We start from the raw sequence: 17,288 nt of genomic DNA, 5'->3' as shown, positions 1-17,288 counted from the left end.
CAATCCACGGTGGTGGATTAGCATCCTCTGGGGAAGCGTCGCGAGGTGCTCATTCGTGCGCAAAGAATTTCTCGTACGTAACAGCTTGCGTTAGGCGTTGGCCTCTGCTTCCTCGGCTCTTATCTCCCCAAACTGTGGGCACCTGGGATGGGACGAGGGTCGCTTGCGTTCGGACTGACCGAAGTAGGTGACAGGACCCGCTACGATGTGTCTGCAATCTTATGTCGACCGCGCGACCCCTGGGGTCCATAATGCTGATATCGGAGGTTGTTGGTGAAGCAGGCGCTTTCGACCACTGCATCCTATCATGAGGTGATCCACATCCGATTCCGAAGACATCGCGAGGATGACGGCTAAGGCGTAGAAGACGTTTTCAACGGGGGCTAATGAATCGTCTGGCTGGACGCTTTAAGTTTGACGCGGCCGCTGATATCTCGGCCGCGCCGTCGTGAATCTCTTCAATTGTTTTGGATATACAGAACAGAAGACATGTCGTTGACATGCGCCGCCTCCAGAATCTCCAGCTGAGAGATAGGCGCCGCCGTAGGGCTGCCCAGAACTTCCATGCGTCGAGAAAGAACATTCCGACATCTTGGCCCTGCAGTCGAAGCTGAAATGCGAGGCGACCGTGGTCCTTGACCATGACGCCGCCCTGCTTTGCCCTATCACCCTACCTTGCCGCTGACGCCGCTAGACTCTAGGCAGAGGAATGCACACCCAGTCTGCCGAGGGCTTGGGGCCGTCGATGATCACCCGCCGCGCAGCGCCTGGCATGGCCAAGGGCTGCTGCGCTGATAAGGCACGATCGGGGGTTCAGGAGGTTTTTTCTTTGGCGTCTTCGCCCTCAAACTCCAGGGCTGAACGCCCGCAAGACAGGCGGCAAGGCCGTCTCGGGAATCGGACAGGACGGCTTGGCCGTTGGCTCCTGGTCCCTGGGTTGGCTTCAACGCGATGATACAGCGGCTTCTTATCTCTGGATGGGCGGCCCCAGGAGTGCCTGCATTCCAAGCTTGGCTCCTATCAGCGGCGGCTTCGGTTTGCTGTGCTTGAAGGCAGCTTAGTCACCCGCCGAGACGGGAAAAAGTTGACCTGTTGTTGGAGATTGGTCAGTCGCCAGCTCTGAGATGGGAAGATTGTGTGGTCTTGCGAGTGACTGTGCCGCAGCATACCTGCGCGCGGCGACTTGGTTTCCGCAGAATGAGAGGCCTCTGTGGCAGCAACCGTCAAAGGGTCGCGTGAATCTGTGGGCAGTCGTCAGCCAATCTGCCAGCGTTCGATATCACGCCAATGACATTCCACACGTGTGCAGAAAAGGCGTTTGGCCGCAAGCCACTTACCTGAGAGCTGAAGTACCTAGCCACAAAACACGTCCCCAACGGGAAAGGCCTCGTCGCTCATACGATGAAGCTGACGAGTCCTCTCTGCATCCTGCGACGGCTTTTGGCATGTTTTTGGCGACCTCTGAGAGCTGGCGTCCTCCGTGCGACCGATGCATATGAACTCACTGACGTCCGTTTCCCCAGACTCTGCAATCTTGGCATCAGTTCAATTGACACATCGCTTCAAAGAAAGAGCCCATATTACCCCGCGTAATCCACGTCTCATATAGCCACGCACGCGGTGAGGTATTCCCCAGACGCCGGGAGCTCCATCAATTACAATTATTACTTGAGAAAATCCTCTCGTGGGCATTTCATTACGTACGGCCGCCGCAACCCGTCTCCACCGGCCTCGTGCGTCGTGCGCCGTGCGTGCGGTGCTCCATTTCTCCAGTTTTTCTCCCCCGCGATCTGAGCCAGAGCCGAGCCTGGCCGCCGGCCGCACCCTACCACCCCGAAAACAGATCTTTTAATAACAGAAAAGATAAATATGGATCCGGGGAAGGGGAATGTGATCGGCATGACGAAGGTGCCGGATTTCGAGCAGAGGCAGAGCGTGCCTGTCGAGGGGGAGGACCAGGACCGGCTCGACCTTCCTCCCCCGTACGAGGCGACCGCGTCCACACCCGCATCCACCACGGCGCCTGCCGTCACGCCGCCGGGGTCCAGCAGCCCGGCGGGCTCGGTCAGAGGGGAGGACGCGGCGTTCCTCCCGCAGGAGCGCGGGTACCAGAGGACGTGCCCGATGAGCGTCGGGGGGAGCAAGGACGAGGAGAGGTGGGAGGCGATGAGGGGCGAGCCTGGGTGCTGTTTTAGCGATGGCGCTGGGTGCTGTTTCTCGGATCGAGGGGGGTGTTGCTTTTCGGATCGGAGCGGGTGCTGTTTTTCTGATCGCGGCGGGTGCTGTTTCTCGGATACCGAGGGGTGTTGTTTTTCGGATACGAAGGGATGTTGCTTTTCGAGCGGGGAGGCGGCGTGTTGTAGCTCTGGGCCGAGGCGTTGAAGATAGATAAGTTTGACGGATTGGTATGGCGTTTGGGTATGATGAGGGTTAGATTCCCTATTGGATGGGCGTTTCTACATGAGGACATAGGCTCAGAGGAATGGGTTAGGCGTATGGGTTTCGTATATAAGAAATCGGATCCAGTAGCAGTTGTCCGGCGATGAATCAATGCGAAAGCCGTGAAAGGCTGGCCAATGGTTCTGGTCAGTGATTGTTGTGAGCTGTATCAGACCTTGCGCATCGAGGTCCCTTTCACGTGGAAGCATCATAGACACCGTTGTGCATTGTCCGGTTTTCTCTTCTGGCGTTTATTCGTATGGCCGTAGGTTTCATGTACTCGGAGCAGACATAAATATATCGACTGCGGCCCTCGTGTGTTCTGTCGTCTTCGATGTGACAGGCACTGAGAACGACGCTGTTGTCCATTGATGGAACGAGCATGCCTGGAAGTCATTTGTTGTTTGGGACACAAGAATCTTTCTGTTGCTTATACTTATGTAGCCATTGCGGTGGGCATGAGACTGCCATGGTCGGCGTACCCTCACATGGCGCAGATGGCGCTGGCGACCAGGCGCGTCAGCTTGACAGCTTCATCAGGAGCATGAACATCTTCGGTATTCAAGTGACGAGGAAGCTAAGCATCCTCAGCCACTACGAAGTATCGTCCTAGGCTTACTTTCGAACGACAATTGATATTAACTCGGGGTTTGCAAACACCACGGGGGGGTCCACAAGAATGATCAAGCCCTCAACACAGCCCAGGGGCAATATTTGTTGTCATATGCAGAGTTGTCTAGGCCAGACCCCAGCTTCCCTCGGTTACTTGTTGTCTAGGCCCATTTATGACTTCGGAGTCGCATGGGTATATGCCAACCTCATAGATCATCTCCTGGTATGGTGTCCTGGGTGTGCTGAGAGACGTTTGAAAGACGGCATAGCAAAGTACAGCATCATGGCGCTTGAACCTTGGTGAGTACATTGCAAACTTCCTCAATTGCAGCTATCTGATCATTTTGTATCTATCCATGTGCTACTAAGTGTGGCTGTAGATCGAGGTGCAGAAGTCAATGACACATCTCATCTTCTCGTCTTCAGTGCTATCTTCGTCGAAGAATGCATTGCCAGGTGGTAACATCTTCCAGACCTGAACAAACTTGTTGGTCCCCGTATTGCCAATTCTAGTGAACGCTGCCTCCATAGTCTCATGTCGTGACATTTTCTCAACGTGATCAGGGCTTACGCGTGCCGAACTTGAGCTGTAGCTTTTGTCTTGCTGGATGCTCTCCGCAATGAGATGGATTGCGCTCGTTTTGAAGCAGCACATGATTAATGCAGCGAGACCAGCTGCAAGTGCAGTAGCAATGCTTGAACCCGTCGCCTCCTTGTTCAGTGTAGTACCTTTAGTGAGACGGCTCCGTTGATTCGATCCGTTGCCTAAGTTGACATTCACTCCAGGGAAGATGAAATTGACCTTTTTACCCGCACGGTTGTATGGGGTTCCATCGCTATGTGCAGCTCCAATGAGGAAAATACTTTCTGGCTCGTAGGCCCATGGGTATTGACCCTCTGTGTTTTTGGTTACGCTGTCGGGTGGCGAGCAGAACAAAAGAACGTTTCGCTGGCATGCTTTTCTGAGTATACCATCCAAGAATCGCTTTTTGCTTGCCTCAACCGGTTTTGGTATTGTCCATGACATGGAGATGATCGATGCGTTCTTTTCCAGAGCGGCATCAATTGCCTAACATAGGGTTAGTCAATTTATCGCCACGCATCAGGAAATACAAGCAGCTCCTGTTGACATACCAAGCCTGCGGAGGTCGCGTCAATTGTGGGCTGTCCATCTTGACCCGTTTCCGTCTTGAGTCGTATGGAGTATATTTCAGCCATCGGACAGACTTTGCAAATCAACTTTGCCATCTCCGTCCCATGACCCCGGGCCGAGTCATAATGGTGCCCGATCCAACCATCGTGGTAGTCGAAGGTCTTGCCTTCAATGACTCTGTTTGAGAAGGCCGGATCGAAGGAGTAAACACCGTCATCTATGAGTGCAACAGTCACTGGTTTGCCTAGACTCTGAAGGAGCTGTGCCCCATTCACTGCGGCGGATGAATTCGCCTTTGAAGCCTTCAGACGTTCTTGGCAGCTTCTAAGTGTGCTGTTCCATAGACCCCACATGATACTGCTGAATTCGCCTACGGATGTAATCCATTCGTGTTCGTCATCTGGCAGGCCTTCTTCCGATGTTTCGCGCCTATCGCCAGATGCTGGTGGTCGTTTCACCTCTTTTCTACTCTCTGGAAGGTTGACGGTGATTGTACGTTTTTTGGGCGGTTCTGATCCCCCCAAACTATTTTCTTGTTTCGACGATGATGCTGAACCTTGCGACGTGACTGATTCTGGTTCTGCGGAGCTCAGTGTCGTCTTTTTGGTGACAGCATGTGGATTGAGGCGATCTTGAAATTCTTGAAGTCTTTTTCGTGTGTATGAACCGTTATCATAGATCTAGTAAAACGCCCGCTTTGTTATTACGACTGTTTCGAACAATGCGGAAAGGTTAGGTCCAGCGATAAAGGAGATGTAACACGCACATGAGATGATGACACGAGGTCTAGATTGACAATCTCAAGGTTTGGTAGTTGTAGCAACCCTTCGGGTTCGCTCCACGCGCGTAATGCTGTGTTGTTACCACTCCACTGTAACGTCACCTCGCGGAGGTTGTTGCTGATTCGCGGTACGCAGTCGTTATCAGTACTATTGAGTCTTTGACCTTCTGTGTGACTGCTGACTTGACATATTACTTGAGGGTCCAAATCTGTTTTTCTCCAATTTAGATGCTCGACCACGATTTTCTGGAGAGATTTCTGAATCGATTCGTCGCTGTGAGGCATGTCGTTGCAGTCATTTTCGCCGTGATCAGTGCCAACTCTATCGTCAACGTCAACCTCGAGAATGCGACGCACACCTTTATCGTACAGCCAATTGAAGAAAAACTCCATGTCATGCCTACCACGATCTTGATTCCCCGGAAGCTTTGTTTTTGATCTGCCTATATGCTCTTCATTTGATTTACCTGTGCGCTCCACAGTCACCGGGGGAAACTTTACGTGACTCAACACTTCGTCAAATTTGAGACCACTATCGGGGTCTCTCCCGAATCTTGTGATGAATTCGTGGTCTTTGATCGCCCGGGGGCCAACATATTCAAAACATATGTGCACATCTATCGTCCTATTATTAGTGTAAGTTAGTCCGCGGGTAATACACCAATCATACCTTGGACATTCTTGCCGTAGAGAAAAGATGTCGCACGGTCGACGTCTCTGGTACGCATATAGTGCAGCTTCAACATTTCTCGAATCTTTTCGGAATTTTCGGCCAGTACTCCAGGCTCAGCTTTGGCTTTAACAGAAGGAGAAGGTTTCTTTTCCGTTGTCTTGGGACCATGGGTGGTCGGGTTCGACGTGTTCGTTCTCTTCAGAGACGTGTTCGCCGCCCGGTTGCTCTTGATGTCTGAGCTGGCTTGAGCTCCGGATTGGTTCCCCGTTGCCTCGTCCACAACCTCTGGACGCCCTCTAAGCACTTCCACGCGAGATACGTCTTGCTCAGTTGCTTTATCCTGTCTGTGTTCTCGCCGTTTTTCTTGTCGAAATCTTTGCTTCTCGTCTGTGGCTGAAGTGAGCGCAACTTTCAGCTGCTCGCGATCCTGGACGATTGGTCTAGAACCACTGTCCTGGTCCCCAGTGGTCTGATCTTTCAACTTCTTTGAGTGAGTGGACATGGATTTCGACGACTCGTTTACCTTGGAGTCAGGATTCAAGTCCTTTGCTTTTGGATTCTGGAGTTCATTCCTAACCGTCCGCGTTGTAGGTTCTTGATCCTTCCCAAATTTTACGTTCCCAAGATGGATCCTCCTCGTTCTTTCGTGCTCGCCATAGACTGAATATTCAGCAGAACCACCCTTTGAATATTTGAGATCCAAAAAGGTCGTCACGCGTGGTCTAGGATTGTCCCTTGTACGATGTCTGTCGATGATTTCCATGTCTTTGTCGAGAAGGAGACGGATGAGTTTCACTCGATTCTCGTCACACTGCTCATACTGGACTGCATGGAGGAAAGGCGTTTTTTTAGAACTGTCCACGAGTTCCAGGACTTCGGCGTTGGCGATTGAGACCAGACTTCGGAGCACACTGTCGCTAACTTCATGTTCAAACGCCAAATTTAAACATGCTTGCCCACCGCGCCCACCCAAGTGCTTCAGTGAGTTGATGACATGCTTCTTGACGCATTCATTGTTATCGCAACACTGTAAAGTGTATTTAACCAGGCGCCAGGTCTTCGGCTTTCTGTAGTTGATTGCGCTGTACAGCGGGGTTTCGCCATTATTGTCCGTCTCTTCCAGCAATTTCGGGAGTTTCTTGACGAGTACCATGAACAAGGGACGGATAGACGCTGCGTCGACCCCATTCTGTTTTTGTCTCTTCCCTACTTCTTGGACAATTTCGTGAAAAAATGTTGTGTTGTCGGATTTCAACGCCACGACGTCCGCGTAATCATCCCAAAACTTGTCGATGGTGGCTTGAGAGGGTTCACTCTTGAGAGCCTTTAACTCGGCGATTGCTTCGTCCCTCCTCTCCGTGATTTGAGCATCCTCTTCATCCGAGAAGTCGTCGCCCAAGTCGCTGTCTTCGGAATCAGGCATTGCGCAAACCGTCAGGAAATTGTAGAAGTTATCTCACGCCGACTGTAAGGTAAGAATACGAGACGGAGGATATCCTGACCAATGTCTATGGACGAACAATGACAGGAAAGTTGAAAGTTTGGATGAGGCAGGTGTTTGGCTGCGACGAAGTAGACATTTGAGGGCGTCCAATGTTCGGGGGGCTCAAGAGTGACTTGGGAGTGACCAAATGCCATCTGCCAAGTCTGCAGGAAGCTCCCTTTCTCCGGTCACAGCCTGGCCGTGATGATACCATAAGATCTCCGGCGCCTCAAATTTAGTTCCCCTGCAACCCCTCTGTAGGCTAGACCAGGTGTTTCGGAATACCCATCAGCCCATCTTGAGCGAATCCTGATTCCTGACGTGATCAAGATTGCGGAGTAGTCTGCAAGTACATGAAATACCAAGTCTACTCTCATAGGACTCGAGCCAGCCCTTCACGACAGATTTGATTGGAAGAATGCGTGCGAGAAACGCGGACTGTTCTACCAATATGGTAAATGGCATATACGAGGCGCATTGTTGAAGGTGGTTGTTGCTGGGGGATTATGTCACAAGGATAAACAGGCTTGACCGGCTGCTGCAGGCTTCACACCATCTTTGCAATTTATTGATTATCTGCTTGGCGGCTCAGCCCCTCAATCGGACCGTCAGCAAGTTGGATGCCTACAGCCTGACGACACGAGCACATCCGAGCCACACTATTGAAGCAGGCTGTCGGTGAATAATCGTAAGCGGAAGGTAAAGCAGGTCAATCAGGTCAATGATACATCACATCGGTTGAAATGAATCGGCTCAACATACCTTGTAAGGTAGTACACAATTATCGTTTGACGCACAGTAATCCGACAGAGCCAGTCAAGCGACTCACTGGGACCTTGGGATTGGGCTGACAATGCACTGGAGAAATCCGCAATCTGGATCGGCTGCCTCCAGCAACTGGCAGTGCTCACCTGGCGCTCACGCCAAGGTAAGGAACACCCTGTCAAGGAGCCAGACAGGCGTTCGGTTTCTCGGACGATACGTAGCCTTAGAGCTAAAGCAAGAGGTCTGATTGTTTAAGTAATTCTAGTCTGTTTGATGTTGGCGTAGCTACCTTAGAGGATGTAACGGTCGGAACAGATATCTTCGGAGATGAGTTTGATGTCCAGCCTACCCAGTAACGTGCCAACAGCCGCGAAAGGCGGGGCTAAGCTGACGGTATGAGGTGGTTTCTTTTGCCCTTTGCCAAACCAAATATAAATGTCTACTCTGACCAAAGTACGCAAGCTATTTGTCGTGACATCAGTTCGAACTTAAAGGCATATCCTGCCACAATCCTGGCTCAAAGAATTTATGCCTCTGGGCACCGCGAATCCCTTCACTCACAACGTTAATCAACAGTATTTGGTCAACCAAATGTCCATACCAGCAATCGACGACGAAAGCCGCGAAGGTCTGGCATTCGAAGATGATGTCGAGGTTTTCGACATTAGCATGTTCGAAGATGGCAGCGAGGGCAGCGGATTCCACATCAGAAACAACCCAAGGGACCCCTTCCAACGTTCGCAAGTACTCCAGCGGACTGGCCGTGGCATTGACATTAGATGCACGCTCATAGACGTCGTCCACGGAACGATGTCCTCAGATGGTGATTGGGCGACAGTCCTCGTCTTTGACTTTCGTTTCGATCCTCAGAAGAGATCGCGTCGGATCGCGAGAGCGGCAATCGAGCTTCGTTTCGACGTCTCGGATACAAACAACTGTGTCCCTGAAGTTGAAGCAGTGTCTTTCGATGGAAGGTATAGCTTCTTGCCCAGTACCCAGTCAGAGACTATCACTCAGAGCGGCGAAGGAGGCCTTGGCGCTAGTTACGGAATTGAATCAAAGGTTACAGCAAAATGGGAGAAGATCGTCAGCAGGGAGACCACAGAGGCAGCAACTATCAGCGGAAATATGCTTGTAATCGACAACATGCCACCGTACCGTATCGCCAAATGGATTTTGTTGGAAAACAAGACACTCGAAGCGGGGGTACCAGCTTCTGTCCGTGTTTCTGCGAGAATAAGGAGAAGAGACGAAGCTACTTTTACTTGTTTCCCGACATTGAAGTGTACGGCTGATAAAAAAACGTCAACATTGGAGAAGTTCTCAGGGAGGATACCTGAAGACGACCCGATCTACTTGAAGCCTACCCTGAAGTCTACGAACAGGTTGATGGCCTACAATACTGAAGAGCTGGGGGCTATTGATTTACAAGATCTGAGCGATGTAACCTTCACGACCATGTTAACGAATGCTCAGAAGTAGGGTAGAATAATATTCATGGTGCACTGGCGGTTTACAAACCACTGACCTGGGTGAGGTTCTATCGACAGAGTTTGGTATCCATGATATCATCCATCCGTTAGCTATCCCACGCTTTTCGTCGGTGAGAGACCATTAACATCATGATCCTGGCTTGTTATCACGCATACGGTCGTTGCCGTCCTCTTTGACTCAGCTATGGCGTCTGCTTTGAGTTGCTAGATTATGGTGCACCACCTGATAGCTTCATGCCGAGCCCGAACTTCCGAAAGCACTGTACATAGCCCAGTAACGGTGGTGGAGGGGCAGGGATCAAGCGCATAGTACGTTGCAGGCTGAGTGCATGCGGATTCATGGCACCATAGTTGCAGGCGATAGCCGGTGAAGCTTCCGCTTTAGGTTATCCGTCTGTTGTCATATCACATTTGCCAAGCACATGTGACGGTTCCACGAAATATCGAAAGCTCATGAATACCCTTGAAAGTATTCACCAATCACCCGTCTTCAGTGTTCCTCTCTGTTTGGAGTACTTCGGAGGTACCGCGTTCCATTGGCGGGGCACCCATGGTGGTGTCCTTCGAGTCGAGTTGTCAGCCGCTTTTCATTCAGGTCTTTTTTTCAATTTCCCCTTCTCGATCCTCGATTCTTTGGCAAGGCCCTCACAGTCTGCTTATTCGCGGTCTTTCTTCTTTCTATCTTTTGCTACAACAGTATTCTCTATCTCGTCTCTTTCCGCTCGCACGGGTCGGCGGTGATCGTCGAACCCGTGGTCTGTCAAGCAGGCATTGTGTCCAGCTCGTGGCAGAGAAACGTCCATGTGCATTCTCCAGTCCACAAAGCTAAAATTGCAATGGACACTCAGGTCGAATCAAGTGCTGAGCCCGACTCTGCCATCATCAATCATGACGACCGGGAGTGCAATAAAGCCGATGTTGAATCTGCAGTCTCATCGGACTTGTCAGATAGAGATACTCTCGCCCTTTTCCCGCCGACTCGTCCAGTAACACCCGCTATTGAGAGTGAATACAGAGAACTTGGTCTTACCACGATCGGATCGCCTCCTTGGAATGCCAAATACGAGTACGTCATGTTCGAGGGTGGTCGTGGTCTCAGAACGTTGACGCATGCTTAGCGTGATTACTGTCCATGGGCTTCGAGATGATCATAAGCATGTGTGGAAGTCAGAAAATGGTAGTCCATGGCTTCAGCAACAGCTGCTTAGCAACATCCCATCACGGCAGGTTGATTATTTGTACGCCACAGATAGCACCGCCCGCATCTTCCGACCGGATGGAATTGAGCTAGAAGCCCAAAACCTTCTTCGCCTGTATGCCGAAAACAGACGTCTTCTGTCACCTGTGAGTTGATAATAAATGAAACTGTTACGAGCTGTGATAGCTGATACGGATTCGAGTCCGAAGTTGGCCGACCGATAATCTGGGTGTGTCATGATATTGGTGGGTGCATTGTGAAGCAGGTTTGTTTACGATTCAAAGCCCCCAAAAAGCACACAGGCTCACAAGTTTCTGAAAAGGTGTTGCTCGAGGCTTCAAAAGCTACCCTGCGTGAGAAGTCCATCGATTTAGAGGCATCTCGCACTAGAATTGCACTCCACTCTAGTACAATCGTAAGCCAGAAACTCTTTTGGCCGCTACTTGTTTTGTGTTCTCCATCTTTCTGACTCATTTATTGTAGATATTTCTCGGTTGTCCCCATCGGACTATGTCCATTGAGATCTTTGAAGATGAGTTGCATAACTTGTTGAAGTTACCCGGTCCAGACATCGAGACTGGATTCTTAAGAAAGATCAAGAATCTTGCGCATCAAGTATGCAACATAAATATGCTGTTTCTGGATGGCAAATTTCTGTCTCGCTTCGTATACATCAATGTGTTTGCTGTCAAGGACTTCAACGTTGACGAGACAACAACGGCTGAAAATGCCATTTTGGAACCCGCCACGCATGCCACTTTGCCTTCAGAGGTCGAAAGCGATACTAGAGACGGCTTTTGTGATGAGACCGTCTCGAACGTTGCTGGTCTTGAAGCAACAGACGGTCCCGTGGAATTCTCTCCGGATGTCCCATTTGTTCGCAGTCCCGACCTTCGGGCTGACCAATCGAACATCCAAGCACGATCTACAGCTCAGTTACACTCAGAAAGAGACACCCTCAATCATAACCAGAGCTGCCATGCAGCTTGGGTTGATCTCCCTGTTGGGCGTGCATCGCCTTTCAGCCGATACACGTCAGACATATATATTATGTTTGACAATGTCCATGCCGACTTCCACAATGACCACGCGTCACTCACCAGGGGTGGCCCCTGGGTGGATATTGTTCAACGACAACTCCGCGCAGACCAAAGATGTATGTTTATTCATTAAGTGAAGTTTTCTCGGGCCTGACATCTTTTCAGATTTGGGAGCACATCCACCCGACCTCACCAACGAGCTCGCTCTCCTTTACATGGCGCCATGTACCAAACCGCCAACTGTTCACCACGATCCCAATGTTTTCAAAATATCGTTCTTGAAGTGGATCTACGCTCACGAAAAGTTCAAGACATTTGATAGGAGTGTAGGTCCCTACACTTTGTGTATCCAAGGAGTGAAGGAAGACGTGGCACGAATGGCAATGGTTTCCCAACATCTTTATCTTCGGTACGAGGACGAGAAGTGCAAGAATCCGCCGCCAGGACTTACTACGTCAACTTCAACCTTCTACTTCCAATTCGATCAGTTCGACAGCAGGTGCAATAGCATCAAAGCTATGCTGGCGAAGTTTCTCGCAGAAGTGATCTGGCATTTGCGACCAAACGTCAACGAATCCCAAGCCACTTATCGAACGTTCTGGATCTTGGAAATGTACAATAACTGGTCTCTCCCAGTTCTATTCGGACTTTTTATGAATGTTAGGGCACTCCTACGTGCCCAACAACTTACGATATTTCTCAGTTGCTTTGACAACTGTGTAGAAGATGAGCGTGTTTGGTTCATCAGAAATGTCTTGGATCGTCAGATGCGAAGCGATCCTTTCTTCCGGCTGATTATCACGACATGCGACCAAGACCCATCATTGAATGAGTGCCTTCCGATATCAAATAAAATATTTCTATCAGAGTACCCAGCGCCACTGACCGGATACACAATCGACGAGGGGGGATATAACGCCGGACAGCTCAAACAATGCCTCGAAGACGTACTCCGGAAACGACAAGCCTTCACTAGGCTGAGAACGAGTCTCGAGGTTATGATAACAAAATATCAAAGAGCTCCATATCTTGGATACATTGTTCTAGACTGGCTGAGAAATTATGGGCGAGGAGTTCCGATTACAGACGTCGCTGCGGTCATCACAAAACTCCATTCAGCCACACCGCAAAACGTTCTTACGACCGTTCTTCACTCCATACGTCCCTGCGAACGGAACAAGGCCCATACTATATATAAATGGGTTAGAAACGCTGCGGAACCAATGACACTCGAGGCACTTGGACAGGCTCTTGCGGTGTCACTGACATCGACCGCTCCATTGTTTGATATCGACTACGATCAGCTTCTTCAAGACATAACGAGAACTTTTGCTGGTATCATCGTGGTTGAAGGTTGCAATATTCGGTTTTCGCATGAGTCATTCTACAGCACAACCATATCGTCTATCGATGGCGGAGACGAAGATCCCTCAGTGGCGCATGGATTTCTGTCGGAGGCTTGCTTGAAATACTTGATGCATGAGGAGGTTCAGCCAGAATATGCTAGGCTTTCCATTGATTCCCTTGGGAAAAATGCCCTCAAGACGCCTCTCTTACGTCAACATGACTTTTTGGAATACTCTGTTCAATTCTGGGCTAAGCACTACCACTCGTGCTGTCCATCCAACCAACCAATGGCGCTTGCACTTCGCTTTTTCGATACCACGAATGTACGCAATAAGTGGGCGGAGGCGCACTATCTTCTTTCGAATCCCTTCACCCGCATACACCGAGGATATTTTTCCTCTCTGCCCATGACGGCTGCCCTAGGCCTTGAAGATATTCTTTCTCAACAACTTGCAGATTATGGAGACTCTGATTGGCTGACTACGGACACTTGGCTGGCTATTACAGAGGCCGCGCGTAATGGCCACAACAACATAGTCTACCGACTTCTCGAGAATGCTGCGCTTCAAGAATCAAACTTGCTCGACGCCATCAATTGGGCCGCAAGCTCTAGTAATCAGCTTGCTTTGGCCAGGCTTCTTGAGAAGGTTGCATTACTGGGTAAATTCTCTTGGACTAGGCCTCTTTTACAGCGTGCTGTTGCATTGGGTCACGATTCTTTGATTTCCGTTTTAATTGGAACGGAGCAATATTTGGACGAGAGAGATGACCTTGAAATGGATCAGATTCTTCGTGAAGCCATTTCTTGGGAGCAACAAGCAGCGGTCAAGCTATTGCTGGAATCCGGAGTCAGCATAGACACCAGAGACAATAACGGTAGAACTGTCTTACATCTATCTGCCAATATGGGGCAGCCCGAGGTCGTTCAGATGCTTCTGGATGCCGGGGCCGACGTCAACGACAAGGACAGCCAGGGTTTATCGGCCATTGACATCGCCATCAATTCTGGAACACATAAGGCGCTTGCTCGACTCCTTGAAGCTGGAATTCTTAACGACAATTCGAAGCCCGAAGGAAGCTCATTCGATGTGCGAGGTTATCTGACACGCGCTTGCAATTTTGGCAGAATTCATTGTATCCGTGTGCTTGTTGAGAAATTAGAACATCTTGAAGGCGGTTCCGACATCGATGAGATTTTATACACCCTCTGTGGCTTCCCCCATACCGCAGACAGTTGCCGTTTTCTCATTGGGAGAGGTGCGAAGCCACAACAGCTTCACACCGAACAGGAAATGCTTCTGCATCGAGCTCTGAAAACGGGAGACACGGATCTCATTAGGCTCCTTGTCGAAAAGGGTGCTGAAATGACATACGTTGACAAACAAAACGATGACACAACACCGCTGTCATTCGCTATTTGGAAGTGCTCTCTCGATGTAGTAGAGCTTCTTCTCCAGATGGGAGCGTCGGCAAACTACGTCCCGGAGGATACGGACTCTCCTCTATTCGTCGCATGTTACCAAGCCACTGACACCCGTAAAGTTGAACTGCTATTGAAGCATGGAGCCGAAATTAACTGGAAAAAGGATGATGGCTGGACTGCTCTTCACGGCGCTTACGATTTGCCGGCATTTGTGTCAATTCTCTTGGACAATGGTGCGGATGTCAACGGAATGTCTGACTATGGCACCCCACTTATGATGGCGGCGAGGTGGAACTATGTTGATGTTTTGAAGCGCCTTCTGGCGCATTCAGACATAAAAGTCAATTTGAAGTTCGAACGCGATGACGACTCGAAGCAGGAAGTTACGGCATTATTTGAAGCAGTCGAGCAAGGCAGTCATGATTGCGCAAATCTCCTCATTGAAGCTGGAGCTGAGATAGATGAAAGGCTTGGGAGCGCCAAGTTTCTACTAGAGTCCGCCAAACTCGATGGATCCGAAGAGTGTAGCAAGATGATGCGGACATTTCTGAACCGCGGAATTAATATTGATAACACAGACGACGAAGGGAACACAACACTTCATGGAGTAGGATCCATGACACCGGTCTGGATTATCCAAGACATGGTTGAACGTGGCGCTCCGATAGACTCTCCCAACAACGATGGTCTCACGCCCCTAGGGGTTACTGTGGAAAGAGGCAACGTCGCCGCCGCAGAGTACCTCATCAGCAAAGGAGCTCGGGTGAACATTTATGGCTCTAGATTTGGAAGCTTGCTGCATTTGGCCTTCCAAGCCAATCGCCCAGAGAACATCAGCTTCCAGCTACTCAAGATTCTCATCGATGCTCATGCCGACCCCAACCTCCCCGGACCAGAGCCATCTAGAGTCTCGCTGCTGTATAAGGTCATCCGCAACATCAACTCTGGAATGGAAGAGAAAGTGGTTACGTATCTCGTCAATAATGCTGATCCAGCATTGGACGTTAACGCGCCTGGTGGTTCTCAAAGTCATCCCATCATGGCCGCAGCTTACACCGGGAAGCGAAGGATTCTAGAATATCTCGTCCGTCATGGTGCAAACGTCCAAGTCCGTGACGATTTGGGTCGACAAACGATTCACTACTTGAGTGGTCGCGGACGCTGGAATTATATTATGAGACCTATTCGAATTCTTGATAAATCCGGCGCTGACTTGATGGCGAAGGATTCTTTCGGCCGAACTGCACTCCATTTCTTAGCTGGATCCGACGATGTCACTTTGTTGGAGTTCTTTTTGAGAAGGCTTCCCAAAGGGCATGACATTGACCTAAAAGATGATGATGGGTGGACACCTCTTATGTGGGCATGTAGGACATCAGACGAAACGATGATTATCAACATTCTTGTCAGAGACCATGGGGCAGACATATGGGCCAAAAGCTACGATGGGGAATGGTCAGCAAGAAAACTTGCTTGTCTCAGCAACCAGAGCGAGTATTCCAGGGGTCTACTGGAGCCGGCTGAGCATGAGAGGGAGCGCGAGGGAACTGACGGTTCCAAGGAAATTTGGGATCCCGCCTTCCACAGCATACCGCCCGGGACTAACCATCCCTCTGCTCCGTGGTGTAACAGTTGCTTTGTGGTATGTTGTCTCCAATTTTCTCTTGGAATATTCACTTGTGATATAGGAGCTGACGGTACTTGTATCTACAGATTATGGTTGGAGCCCGCTATAAGTGCTTCGTCTGCGACGACTACGACCTGTGCTTTAAATGCTATCCGCAGCGGACGGATATGCATGATGAGTACCATGACTTCGGAGAATACCATGAAGATGCGTTCTTGTATCAAGATGAATCCAATACCTCTGAGACAGATCAAAGTGTGGATGATGAATCTCGGGCTAGTGATGAGGCCGGCGCGACAAGTGACGCTCCACACGTTGACGCTGGCGACGGAGGGGACGGCTCTTTACGCAGCGAGCACAGTGATCTCTAGAAGGTTGTTCTCAGGTCAAACATGAGGGGTGAAGATAGGTTTTACTATTAGCGCGAATGGCATACCACGTTGCTTTATCTGCTTGAGAGGGTTATCTTCATTGCCAGTAGCTGTGGCCGCATGATACAATGGTATGCCTCAAAGCCCATGAGGGGCCGAGGGCTCAAATCTGGGCACTTCAGGACTGACATGGTTATTACCAGGGTAGAAATGGTTATCTTTACGTTGCCCTCGATATCACGTGGATATTGGATTGATTTGTTAAATCGAGACTCTGATGGAAGAGTAACGAGGTGAAGTCCATATTAAGGTACGCAGCCGAAGCTAGCGTATCCCAACGGCACGAGCCTATTCGCCGTCGCAACAGCATGAAAGTGGCCGGGATCATACGCCAATATGGCTAGGTAGTACCGTTACAACGCCATCGGCCTGCCATCTCGACATTAAAACGCTCTCAAGACACAAAGCACCTCTCGATCCCAAGCCAAAAGAGCTTGCCCATCAATGTGGACATCCAATCGTCCCTCCATACCAACCAACCTCGGGCCGCAAACACCTTTCTCTTCCCCCTCCTCCCCAAAACCTTCCACCACGGTGCCCAAAGCTTCCACCTTACAAACTTCGTCTCAAATCCCCATCAATGACCTCATCTCAAACGCCCTCCAACACCAGGACCAACCCTTTTGCCTCCCCAACCCCGCGCCTCACGATAAGCTTTGCCTTTCATGCCGTTGCGCCGTTCACACAAGCTCCTCCCTCCCCAGCGGCGCCGCGGCGCGCGCGCGCGCTCGCATTTCTCCCCCTCACCTCCGATCGAATGGAACCGCAGAGAACCAGAAGCTTCTCATGCAAACTATAAGACAAATCTCTCAGATACCTCTCC

The 17,288-nt window shown here is 50.3% G+C and overlaps 4 protein-coding genes across 4 annotated transcripts; 3 read left to right on the top strand and 1 right to left on the bottom strand.

The window, feature by feature from the left end:
• Positions 1-3,415: 3,415 nt before the first annotated feature.
• Positions 3,416-7,081, bottom strand: CGGC5_v014359 (uncharacterized protein; the record flags this gene model as incomplete). Its single annotated transcript, XM_032023107.1, has 2 exons — positions 5,603-5,610; positions 5,656-7,081. The coding sequence occupies 2 exons, from the start codon at positions 7,079-7,081 to the stop codon at positions 5,603-5,605; spliced, it is 1,434 nt and encodes a 477-aa protein (XP_031880139.1).
• A 1,416-nt stretch (positions 7,082-8,497) lies between these two features.
• On the top strand, positions 8,498-8,949 carry CGGC5_v014358 (uncharacterized protein; the record flags this gene model as incomplete). Its single annotated transcript, XM_032023106.1, has 2 exons — positions 8,498-8,880; positions 8,934-8,949. 2 exons carry the CDS (start codon positions 8,498-8,500, stop codon positions 8,947-8,949), a joined length of 399 nt encoding a protein of 132 aa, XP_031880141.1.
• Positions 8,950-10,235: 1,286 nt separating this feature from the next.
• Positions 10,236-12,432, top strand: CGGC5_v014357 (uncharacterized protein; the record flags this gene model as incomplete). Its single annotated transcript, XM_066153081.1, has 7 exons — positions 10,236-10,465; positions 10,518-10,743; positions 10,800-10,862; positions 10,920-11,012; positions 11,081-11,753; positions 11,803-12,296; positions 12,361-12,432. The coding sequence occupies 7 exons, from the start codon at positions 10,236-10,238 to the stop codon at positions 12,430-12,432; spliced, it is 1,851 nt and encodes a 616-aa protein (XP_066007447.1).
• A 1,457-nt stretch (positions 12,433-13,889) lies between these two features.
• Ankrd28 (Serine/threonine-protein phosphatase 6 regulatory ankyrin repeat subunit A) lies at positions 13,890-16,405 on the top strand (the record flags this gene model as incomplete). The annotated part of the gene is made up of 2 exons (XM_032023104.1): positions 13,890-16,049; positions 16,121-16,405. 2 exons carry the CDS (start codon positions 13,890-13,892, stop codon positions 16,403-16,405), a joined length of 2,445 nt encoding a protein of 814 aa, XP_031880149.1.
• Between the last annotated feature and the right edge of the window lie 883 nt (positions 16,406-17,288).

The sequence above is a fragment of the Colletotrichum fructicola genome, assembly GCF_000319635.2.
Source record: "Colletotrichum fructicola Nara gc5 chromosome Unknown KSG_Nara_v1_contig09, whole genome shotgun sequence".
Taxonomy (NCBI): Eukaryota; Fungi; Ascomycota; class Sordariomycetes; order Glomerellales; family Glomerellaceae; genus Colletotrichum; species Colletotrichum fructicola.
The sequence above is the reverse complement of the archived record's forward strand: the minus strand, read 5'-3'. Positions and strand labels throughout refer to the sequence as shown.